At 43.3% G+C, this 12,732-nt stretch overlaps 1 protein-coding gene across 1 annotated transcript; it reads left to right on the top strand.

The window, feature by feature from the left end:
• Positions 1-816: 816 nt before the first annotated feature.
• LOC109468541 (protein unc-93 homolog A-like) lies at positions 817-11,114 on the top strand. Its single transcript, XM_019766784.1, has 12 exons — positions 817-1,522; positions 2,543-2,714; positions 3,136-3,341; positions 3,829-4,049; positions 4,564-4,670; positions 5,237-5,438; positions 5,599-5,730; positions 7,331-7,484; positions 8,117-8,284; positions 9,156-9,261; positions 9,656-9,736; positions 10,263-11,114. The coding sequence occupies exons 1-12, from the start codon at positions 862-864 to the stop codon at positions 10,633-10,635; spliced, it is 2,583 nt and encodes an 860-aa protein (XP_019622343.1). The 5' UTR covers positions 817-861; the 3' UTR covers positions 10,636-11,114.
• Positions 11,115-12,732: the final 1,618 nt, after the last annotated feature.

The raw sequence follows: 12,732 nt of genomic DNA, 5'->3' as shown, positions 1-12,732 counted from the left end.
CTACCAGACAACTGCCTAAACCTACGGCCTATTCCACAGGATTGTAAAAGTAGGGATGTTTCTAAAATATGCATTTACTTCAATATCAAAACAGCTACAGTAAAAATAAAAAGACGTGCATCATCCCGGACATAATGCCACACCACATGCGAAATTACACAGAAATACGACGTACGGAAGAATGCGTTTTGGCTGCGAACATCTTCCAAAAAACTTGGCATCTCTTAAGCATGGGCAAAAACATCTGGAACCACTTATCAAAACCACCCCGTATCTGCATGAAGTTCCACCCCCCCACTGCTATTCCAAACAACGCGTTTTTCTGGACCATTCCAATTCGCCTCGTAATTGTAGGGGTGCGTCTGCAATATTACATTGACCGCGAAAGCAGCAACGGCAAAAATACACATTCGTGCATCAACACGGGCATGCCCGCAGACGGCCTATAAAATTGCGTGCCGATTACACAAAGAGAACCCAGTGTTTTGACTGCGAACATGAAAAATCAGCCGATCACAACACTCCGTCCGGAGGTCCTGACCTCCTTCACGGAGTAATAATTGGGGTTTGTGTGTTGGAGGAATGCGTTGTGTGATCTCAGTGTTGTATCCAGAACCGTACCAAAGGTAAATCTAAACGTTCTTGGATATGCGGAGACTATCCAGAACCGTGCCTGATCCTAACCCTAACCCATGCAAGCAGAAAACTAGACAGGCAAGGTTCTGGATACAATAGAGACTATCCAGAACTGTGCCTAACCCTAACCCATATAGAACTAGATAGGCACGGTTCTGGGTACGATATCTGCTGTGACCAGTACTGACTGTGTTGTCTCCCCTAGAACCCATCACACTGACAGCTATGGACCCAGATGGGGAGATCATCGTCCATGCAGACAGAGATGAGGAGGAGGAGGAGGAGGCTGGGGAACAGGAAGAGCAAGAGCGCCACTTGCCGAACGGAGATGTACAGCATCATCACCGACGTCCCATGGTGAATGGGATTGGTCCTGCAGACATCGATGACGAGCCAGTGCAACAGCGCCCCCCGGTGGATAGGAACGGTCCTGCAGTCATCAACGCTGAGCTAGATGACGGTGCAGTGCAACAGCGCCCCCAGGTGGATAGGAACGGTCCTGCAGATCTCATCATCAATGCTGAGCCTGATGACGAGGAAGTAGTACAACAGCGCCCCCCATTGAATGAGAACGGTCCTGCAGACATCAATACTGAGCCTGACAACGAGGCAGTACAACAGCGCCCCCCATTGGATGGGAATGGTCCTGCAGACATCAACGCTGAGCCTGACGACGAGGCAGTGCAACAGCGCCCCCAGGTGGATAGGAACGGTCCTGCAGATCTCATCATCAATGCTGAGCCTGATGATGGTGAAGTAGTACAACAGCGCCTCCCGGGGGATGAGAACGGTCCTGCAGACATCAACGCTGAGCTAGACGACGAGGAAATACAACATCGCCACCTACCCAATGGCCATCTGGAACTGCAGGACGACCAGGAAGATGGTAAGAGCCCTGTGACAATGTATTTTGACAATGTATTTTGTTTATCTGACATGGTTGACTTGCAGGTCTATTTTTATTATCTGTAAACATTTTTTCATCAGTGTCACAGTTTGGCTCCTAAATTGAACTGTAAAGATCCTAATATTATAGATCAAACAAACAAAAATCAAAGGAATTTGTCATCAGCAGTAAGGCATTTTAAGGCATATAAAATCAGGTGTTTTGATTGATTCATTTGATTTGATTTATTGAGATTGTAACAGTACAATACATGTGGGACACAGGCAGCTGTTGGTGGTGTTGTGTCCCACACATAGAGACAAGTACAGGACAGACAATACTCATTTTCACTTGTGTTAAGTGAGGAAAGTTGTGCCTTTCCCGAGGGCACAAGTTCGGTGACATGTCAGGACTAGAACCTGGGACCTCTTGGTTCCGAGTCGAGCACTCTGCCGCTACGCCACACGACCCCACTTTTTTGTCTTTATATTATATATAAATTTGTAGACAGCCACTCGTCACTCAAGCCTAGTTGAGGTCGGCTCAGAGATTTGAACATAATGCATAATTGACAGTGACAATTTTGTGTAATTCAGGTCTTGGTAATTCGTAGGCAGCAGCCCAAAATCAATGTGATTCAAGCCTCGAGCCTCATAATTCGTTATCAATGCTGAGAATTCAACATGATTAATTTTAATTGTAATTGTAAAGATCTTGTTCTTTTTTTTAAATTTGACTGTATTATATTGTAGTGGACTCTAGGAAGAATAATGCTAGATTTAAGGTGCTAAATATCCCATCCTGAGGCATATTTTGACAATGTATTTTGTTTATCTGACATGGTTGACTTGCAGGTCTATTTTTATTATCTGTAAACATTTTTTCATCAGTGTCACAGTTTGGCTCCTAAATTGAACTGTAAAGATCCTAATATTATAGATCAAACAAACAAAAATCAAAGGAATTTGTCATCAGCAGTGAAAATTTTCCGGAATTTATAATCATCATCCCCCCATGCAGAGCCCCATGATGGAGAGGCTGGTGAGGGGGCGGAGTTGGAGGGGGGGTACCAGGATGGGGACCCCCCTGCGGTACCCGGGGAGGAGGGGGAGGAGGAGGAGGGGCAGGAGCCTGTGGATGAGGAGGAGGTGAAGAGGAAAGAGGAGAGGAGGAAGTGCAAGAGGCTCTACATGTAAGACAGTCTTTGTGCCCATAATTTATCTATTTATTAAGAAATTGTAACACAACAATACAAAGTAAGCACTAGGCAGCAAGTATGCTGCATGCACACCTAACACATACACCACATATGACATAGAAGCAACAATAAATAGTTAAAGCCAGATACATGTATATACACAACTTAGATTATCTAATAAATCACAGTCACAATGTCATGCAATAATAATTTTATAACAGCAAATTAAACGTTTGGTGTGGCTCAGCTGGAAAAAGCACACTCAGTCAAATTCAACTTTTCTTCCTAGCCCTCTCATTTTATGATGTCCACTTGCTATCTTTTGAACTAAAATGTCTGAGAACCAACAAAATGAATTGGCGTGGCCTAAATAAAGTCAAGAGTGTGGAGAAATGTTCCCTGTTGCTCCCCGCAGCTCAATCTGGGGCGTGTCGTTGGGGTTCATGCTTGTTTACGCGTGTCACCACGGCGTTCTCAACATGGAGCGCATCCTGAACGAGGCCAAAGGTCGCGGGCACGACACGACGTCGATGCTGTTCGGTTTCGGCGCCGCGTCGTGTTTCTTCGCCATCGTTCCCGTGAAGTGGATCGGCGCCAAGTGGGTCTCCTTCCTCGGACTCGGTGAGTTTCCCGGCCTGCATGCCCCTTTTTCGTAAGGCGAAATCAGGTCTTTTTAGCCGCTGTAATCCATATATAATAGCCTGAGTGTAACCACCCTTTGGCATAACACACCAGCTTTACAGGCACGCGGCGCGGTTACAGTATGCCGAACGACTTGTTACACCATTGAACAACTAACTCTAAACATTTACTGTGCTTTAGGTGCTTTATTGAATTTAGCAAACGCAGCGCACAGCCACAGTCCTAGAGTGCTACCATCATTTTTCGAGAGAGAAGGATGCCTACATGAGGAAACATCGTAATTAAAGCTTAATAATCTAATGATGATGTTTGTTTGTTTGTTTGTTTGTTTGTTTATTTAAATGCAACAGTGCATGACAAGTGGCAACCAGGCAGCAACAAGGCTGGTAGCGGCTACCACTGACACATAAATGCATAAATACAAAGTACAGTATAACTTAAATACAATATCACTTGTACTTCCCAGGATTTATCAGCATCTTCACTGCCCTATACTACATGCCGGATAACCAGTACACGCAGAGCACAGCGGCGGTGCTGGCTGGAGTGGCCACGGGGCCGGTGTGGGCCTCGCAGGGTCGCCTGGTCACTCTGACCGCCATCCGGTACGGCCGGCTGACCCCAACCGTCGGCCACCAGGACACCTTCATCTGCAGGTTCAACGGCATCTTCTTCTTCCTCTTCCAGGTGAAAAATTAACCCTTCGTCATTGAAGAGGTTCATGAGTAACATATAAATTAACACTTAGTAAAATATTCATCAAACTGTGGCTGTTTTGAAAAGTAAGCAAACACGTACCTCCTAATTTTAGACAGCTATTATATGTCTTGATCACAAGAGATTATAGATCTTTCGGCCTCCCTCACCTCCTTGTGAAGTAGGGGTGAGTTGAGGACTTCGGCAAAACACCCAACTCTTCTTGCATTGCATCTTAAATTATACTGCTGCTGAGTCCATCACAAGTTAAGTATCAGCTTGTTTGGCTACAATTTAACTTCGAACGATGATTTTTATTTGGAAACAACTGGAAAGCAGTATACTAAGTCACTTAGTGAGTTCACCAGTGTTCTTTCATCCACCATAAGAAAACTCCTTACCTGATCTTTTCCTGATCTGATTCTGTAACCATGCTTATTGTTGATTAATTGATTGATTAATTGATTGATTGATTGGAAAGTTAATCGCTGACTTCTCTCCTCAGATGGCCCCCACATGGGAAAACCTGGCCTTCTCTCTGCAGTTTGTGTTACGCAATGACACCATGGACGTTTACACGCTACGGGACCAGGTCGGCAACCTCACCTGTGGGTAAGTAAACAAACAAACAAACAAAAAAACATGTAAACAAACACGTAACGACACCATGGACATTTACACGCTACGAGACCAGGTCGGAAACCTCACCTGTGGGTAAGTAAACAAACAAACAAACATGTAAACAAACACGTATGTACGTTTGCACAAATTGATATCTACTAATTACCCGTAGTTATTAGAGAATAGCTAGATTTTAATTAGGCAATTAGGTTATTCTCTAATAACTACAGGTTATTAGTAGATATCAATTTGAATGTGCAAACGTACGTTTGTAGCTTTGACCATTATGCACATGAAAATCATACTTTTATTGCAGTTATTTATACCAAAGTGCTGTATTATAACTTTAAAGATAATTACTTTTGGGGCAATAAAATATGATGACGTCATCCACATGGTCCATAAAATCATATTCACAACCCTTTTGTACCCAGGTATCAATATTCAGTACAACTACAGTTTTTTTCTGAATTTCTTTGTGACAAAATGATTAAAAAAGTTAAAAATGCCAAATTAGCCAGGGAGGACACCTTAACCATTACGTTTTTACCTCTCAGGAGCAGAAACAACCGTTACGACGCGTTGTGCAGCTGGGGGGAGCGGAGAAACGAGTGTCTGGTGCCCTTCATCGACAGCGCGCTCGTGACCTTCTGCATCGTCAGCATCATGCTGTTCTTTGGGGTCGTTGGCATGACGACCAGCCTCCTCATGACCCGCAAACTCACCCGAAGTACGGACGACTCACGGAACCAGATGAAGGTAAAATGCTTGCCTGATCGTTAGTATGACCAAACAATCATCGGCAAATATCCTCTTGTACTATGCTGTTCTTAGTATCATCCAATTGTCCATTCAGTACTGTATTCTGCAGCTTATAAAACAGGAACAGCTTTTAACAGTTTTCCCATTTTCCCCTCAGGTCCAGCGTTATTTCTGGCTGATCGTGACGAAGGTGCCGCGGATGTGGGGAGAGTGGCGTCTGCGGCTGCTGATTCCTCTCATCGTGTTCACAGGCATGCAGCAGACCCTGGTCTTCATCGACTTCGCAGATGTGAGTACTGAACTGTCCCTAACTCTTACCCTCTCCATAACTCTACTGAACTATCCCTAACTCTAACCCTCTCCTGAACTGTCCCTAACTCTCATCGTGTTCACAGGCATGCAGCAGGCCCTGGTCTTCATCGACTTCGCAGATGTGAGTACTGAACTGTCCCTAACCCTAACCCTAACCCTCTCCCAAACTCTACTGAACTGTCCCTAACTCTAACCCTAACCCTCTCCCAAACTCTACTGAACTATTCCTAACTCTAACCCTCTCCATAACTCTACTGAACTACCCCTAACTCTAATCCTCTCCCTAACTATACTGAACTGTCCCTAACCCTCATCGTGTTCACAGGCATGCAGCAGGCCCTGGTCTTCATCGACTTCGCTGATGTGAGTACTGAACTATCCCTAACCCTAACCCTCTCCATAACTCTACTGAACTATCCCTAACCCTAACCCTCTCCATAACTCTACTGAACTGTCCCTAACTCTAACCCTCTCCATAACTCTACTGAACTATCCCTAACTCTAATCCTCTCCCTAACTCTACTGAAGTATCCCTAACTCTTATCGTGTTCACAGGCATGCAGCAGGCCCTGGTCTTCATCGACTTTGCTGATGTAAGTACTGAACTTTCCCTAACTCTAACCCTCTCCATAACTCTACTGAACTATCCCTAACTCTAATCCTCTCCCTAACTCTACTGAACTATCCCTAACTCTAACCCTCTCCATAACTCTACTGAACTATCCCTAACTCTAATCCTCTCCCTAACTCTACTGAAGTATCCCTAACTCTTATCGTGTTCACAGGCATGCAGCAGGCCCTGGTGTTCATCGACTTCGCAGATGTAAGTACTGAACTGTCCCTAACCCCCTGCCTAACCCTAAACCCTCTCCCTACATGTAAGTCTACTGAACTATCCCTAACCCACTTTTCCTAACTCTACTCTAACCCTTGATCCCTAACTCTATAACCTTAGTGGCTACTGATTCCCTTGAATAATCGTGTTCACGGGGATGCAGCAGGCTTTCAACGCAAGAAGGGAACTCACCACGATTTTTGGTCAATCTCGTCAACCTTCGTCAGTTGAGTGATGCACTGTCTGACTCTCCTGAAGTGAGAAGCGTGATGACGTCAGGAGTGCATCAAATGTGGCTTACACTGAAACATGTACATGTGTAGTGCTGCGTACCGGTTCACTGGACTTGGATCCGGACTTGTAACAATGTTTAGGTTCAAGTCCAAAAAAACCTAAAAGTCAAGAACCGAGTCAGGACTTATTACCATAAAAGACCACTTCACGTACCCCTTTTCTTTCCAAACCACCTCAAATTCATTGCAAAATCTTTGCTGCAAAATGAAGAAAACCTCCATGTTCTGTGGCCAAAGTTTCACCCAGACAACATTGCAAGGTTGCCAACATGTAATTTTGTATATGCCATGGGTTTAGGTCTGGACTTACGAGTCCGGAACTGAACCTAAACCTCTGGACTTGAATCCGGACCTGAACCTAAATGTGGATTTAGGTATGCAGCACTATGCATGTGTATAAGGTAGTTATTTCTGATAAGCATGTCTCTATACTCTGTATGCCTACACAGTCATACGCGTACTGCGGCACAGGCAGCATGTGGTCCGGGTTCATCATGGCGAGTTACGGGATAACCAGCGGTCTGGCGGCTCTCGTGGTCGGGTATGCCTTACCTCGCGTCGGGCGGCTGGGTATGGTGGGAACTGGGGCTGTTCTCAACATAGGTAAGAGTTTTTTTTTTTGTTTTCGCATAACCGATAAACCGCCTTTAGGCGTAACACACCTGAGTTTTGTACGCGTAAGTGCAAGCTTTGAAAGACCGGACTGTAGGGTTTGAACCACTCATACTGTGAAGGACAGTATTGCTACCGGCTCTCTTGGTCGGCTACGCCTTACTGCACATAGGCATGGTGGCAGTCGGGGCTGTCCTCAACCTGGGTGAGCGCTTTTGGGCTTTGTATAACTTACTAACAGGATAGTGATTTAAAACCAGATGGTCAGTGAGTGAGTGAGTGACCACACCTTTCGAAAAAGAGTAGGGGCATGCCCCGGTGTGCGATGGTACAAACACTACTGTATGGCGTTGGTGATTCACTTCAAATCACCCGGACGGAGGCGTGGCGAACCTCTGTTCCGTATCAGCCACATGTTGATTACATCACCCGGACGGAGGCGTGGCGAACCCCGTCTTGTCTTAAGCTAACGAAAGGGTATGCTACCTCGTAAGGGGCGGTATAACCCCGACCAATACGGTCGACCAATGATGATGATGATGATGATGATGATGATGATGATGCATGCTGCAGAAGGACGTGTCACCTGTCAAGCTCACTTTCACTTTCCACTATCCCCCCAGCGCTGCTGACGACCCTGCTGCTGTGGACGCCCAAGTCATACCTGGCGCAGAAACCTGACGTGAGTCACCTGGGCACACCTTTCTCCGTGCCGCAGGACATCGGTGCGTTCTTCGCGGTCGTGGCGGGATTCGGCGTGTGCGACGCCATCTGGCAGGTCTTCCTCAACAGTAAGTATTTTACATTCATTCATTCATTCATTCATTCATTCATTCATTCATTCATTCATTCATTCATTCATTCATTCATTCATTCATTCATTCATTCATTCATTCATTCATTCATTCATTCATTCATTCATTCATTCATTCATTCATTCATTCATTCATTCATTCATTCATTCATTCATTCATTCATTCATTCATTCATTCATTCATTCATTCATTCATTCATTCATTCATTCATATGATTACGTCAAGATTCTCCCCAAGCAATGAAGCAAGGGTGCTCCCCTCTCCCCAAAATCCTAGCACCCCTCCCAAAATGTTGAACATCGGGTTTTCTCTTAGTACAAATAAGTGGAATTCCCTGTATTTTCAATTTGCTAATTTTACACCAACCAATTAGGCAGTGCCTCTCCCTTAAGAATTTCTCGAGAGACCCCTGTTATGTAATCATTCTTTCCTTTATTTATTCATACTTTGACTCAGAATCTGAAGGTCCTGGGTTCGAATCCCTGGTAAGCACTACTGTTCTACAACTTCTACCCTTGGGAAAGGCAATTTATGCCAGTTCTATATCCTAACTTGACTTGTTTGAAAATGAGTACGTATACAGTACTAAAGTACCTAGCAGAACGTCCTCTCAGGTGGGACATAAAGCTAGAGGCTCAGTGTTTGAGGACAGCCACACCTCTAGAACATTAAAGGTCCCAGCATGCTTATCAATCTGTGTAGGGATCCTTCCTGGTGTGAGTGGTCCAAACCTTACTGTTACAGTCTGGTCTTGCTGTAGAAATCTCATGTGTTAGGCAGTTCATTGGTCATTCTGAACAAAGAAACAAACTTCTGGAATGACAAAAAGTTTTGATGTTTTGCCCAGGTCTGCTTGGCATCATGTTTTACCACAAGAGAACGGAGGTGGCCTTCTCCAACTTCCGTCTCTTCAGCATCATCGGGATGTCTTTTGCCTTCTGGTATAGAGACAGGTACGGAGATACTAACTTAAGTTAGAGTTCTTTTCCTTGTGTGTTACGTGTGCCCCCTATCTCTTTTGTTGTGTACTGCAGCCTTATGTTATCACCATGAAAATTGGAGGCATTAATTTGGGTGTACCTGTGCGTGTGTCTGTGTTTTAGGATATTTGTGAGCAACATAACATAAGAAGGTCTGAATGGATTGTAATGATACTTGGTATGTGGGTAGGTCTTGGGAAGACAAAGGTCAATGTTGATTTTGAGTCTCCAGGCGATTTAACGAGTTTTAAATGTTTTTAATTGTTATTCTCATCATTGCGTCATGTGTTGAGGTTTTGTTTTCAGCGCCTCTGTTTGTATGTTTGCTTGTGTGTCCGTAGTAATTTGACTAATGTTTGTTCTGCAGTTTCTCCGTGCTTGTGAAGATCAGTTTGCTGATGTCGGCGTTTCTCCTGTCCCTGGGGCTGTACGGGCTATTCGAGTGGAGGTGAGAGGTCAACTTCTCAATCCAAACCTCAGCAACTAATGTCTGATTTAGCAGAGGTTTTATGTACAGGTGTACCTGCAGTTTGAATAATTAAAATGAAAGTGATTAGTGAAGGTTCTTGTTGCTGATACACACAAAAAACAGTTACTCAAGCAACTGGATTTTGAAAGCTGTCAGACCTTTCAAGTAGCACTGACTTCGGTCAGCAGCACTCATCAGCAACATGAAATAAAAGTGATATCATTGGTATTAAGTGTAAGTTGTTCTCGCTCATACACAAGAAATCAGGCAAATTAGATCGATTCTGAAAATAACTAATCTAGATCTAATCTTCATCAACGTAAGGTGAAAGTGATTTAATTAAGTGAAAGTTCTCCCCTGCCAGGTACCGCGGTGTCCCGCATCCGCAGAACCCTGTCTATAGTTGCTTGAGTAACTGTTTTCTTGTGTATCACCTTACCTGGATGTCCAACCTTCATCAAAATAAAGTGAAGGTGGTAAGTGAATGTTGTTCGTCGTCTGCCAGGTACCGCGGCGTGCAGCATCCTCAGAACCCTGAGCTGGACGAGGATGATGCTGAGGATGAGGAGGATGATGGAGAGGACCGGGAGGATGACCTGCGGAACCCCGGCGCGCCCTGGCATCCCGACCCCAACATCAACTTCGAGGCCATGCGGCGCGAGGGCGTCCAGAACCAGCACGAAGGGGTCATCGACGACGACCTTGAGGACGACGACCTTGGTGAGGACGACCTTGAGGATGACCTTGAGAATGACCGGGTCGTGGGTCGCGGACCGATTATCTATGAGGACGAACAGGAGCTGCTGAACAGGGGTCGCGGGGTCAGAGGTTTTAGGTTATTTGGGGGCAGAGGTCGGGATGATGACATTGAGGTGTAGGGCGGGGGGTAGAGTTTGTGATAAACTTTTCTCCCTGCAGATTTGACGGGAAGTCGTGAGAACTTAACTGTGCCACAGCGATGTATTATAAGGCCACAACAAGTTTATTGTTGGTTCTCGTATCTTTGAAGTAACTTGCTACTGGAAGATCAACAATTTAACAGAGAGGGGAAAGTCTCTTAATAAGAAATATTATTTCACAACTTAGGAATAATGATCACAATTACAGTATATTATATTATGAAGAAGGAGCAAAGACCAATTTATTATAGTTCATGCAGCAGAAACCTTAAGCTAAGCAAAGTTTCAGTCTATATTTATCTGCCACAAAGTATCCATATGGAGCTTAAGTGTTGCAATGCTATATATATAAGAGTATGCTCTAAAATTATAGTTATACCTATGTGTTATTACTGTATTTTCAAAAGGCTAAAACTTGATATAACATTAGTTATTTGTGAAGTGCTGTCATACAATGACAATGTTAGATTTTGTGTAGATTTTGAAGTCATCCTTCAAAAGGAAGTCATCCTTCAAAAGGAACGAATGTCAGTGGCTTGTTTAGTCTGTGTAATATTTGTTACAAAAAGAATTTGGACATCATGCCTTGTATAGCTATTATTATGATAGGTCTTGTTTTTACTTGATATTAAATTAATGTTTCAATACTGAAGGAAGACATATTGTTTTTGCTCAGTTTCTTTCTCTTCTTCTTCTCAAAACACTAACCTCTGACCTGGCCAATGACCTGATTTGTTGACGTCTCTCACCATGGTAACTGGTGTTGGGCTACATCATGTTGCAATTTTATAGCAGGAGGGATTTAGACTCCTGTCACCATATATATATGTATGTGAATGTGTTTGAGTAAGAATTAACAGAGACCAAATGTGAAGGTAAACATTGTGCATTTGCTTTGCAAATGTTACTTTTCTAGTTTTTTTATTATACCAAACCCATGAGATGACAGAGTCATCAGCCTGTTGGTTATTGATGAATATCTTTGTTATAATATATAAGTATAACTTGCAATTTATGTATTCAATAAAGTCAAAGCCTTCTGAACCCTTACCCTTTTTGTCTCTCTCTCACTCACCCACTCACATACTCACTCACTCACACACTCACTTACTCACTCTCACTCACTCACTCTCACTCACTCACTCTCTCGATCTCTCACTCACTTTCTCTCTCCCATAGCATGTGTTTAATTCATTTAACTTACAAAGTTACATTCTTTATATACATGTATTCAATATACTTAACTTATTGCCTTGCTATTGAAGTCATCACAATGGTCACACAAATACACAAAAAAAACGTTAATAATTTTCAGATTGAATTTTACATAAACAGAAATCTGTAGATAAAATACTAGTATCATATGTCAAGCTGATGACATCCTAAATCTGAAGTCACATCATTCTGTATTGGTCATAACCCCCTCAGCTTGCAGTGCGTAAAATAGTCGACAGGAGGCGCTTCTACCTACACCAAGATTTATACAAACGTTTGATCTAGAATTGCTGTATTTTCATACAGTAAATTAAGTATTGAGCGATTATCTACGTGTACTAAAGAAAATAATTATTCCTGATCATGTTACTTAAAGAATTCAATACAAACATGATTAATTTCTTTCCTATCATAACTTCTACTGATGAAAAAAATGAATGATTATTAAAATAGATATTGCAAATGCGTAGCTCATGAAAATGTTACTACACAAAATATTTTCAGTTTACAAGGCCAAATCTTACAATATGAAAGTTGGGGCAACGTTACGCCTAAATGTGCAAAATCTATCAGAAATAAACAAATAAAACATCATCATCAAAATAACAAAAATTAGACCTATTTGTTTTATCTTATATAATGACCTAATGTGTTGGCACAGCTTCACCTGGGTCTCAGTTGTACCGATAAAATCACATTTATACGCTGACGGAAAAGCTTAGCCTCTACCAGGCTTCGGGAGGCGGCTGGAGAGTAGAAATCGGTCAAATAAAGAGATAGCATGCCGGGGGAGTTTGTCTGCTGGGATAGTCTCTACCAGACTCCTTTGCAGGCTGAATAAATAGTAGAAATCGGCAAAGG

Source organism: Branchiostoma belcheri, unplaced genomic scaffold (assembly GCF_001625305.1).
Source record: "Branchiostoma belcheri isolate BF01 breed outbred unplaced genomic scaffold, Haploidv18h27 scaffold2, whole genome shotgun sequence".
Taxonomy (NCBI): domain Eukaryota; kingdom Metazoa; phylum Chordata; class Leptocardii; order Amphioxiformes; family Branchiostomatidae; genus Branchiostoma; species Branchiostoma belcheri.
This window is presented reverse-complemented; position numbering and strand designations above follow the sequence as displayed.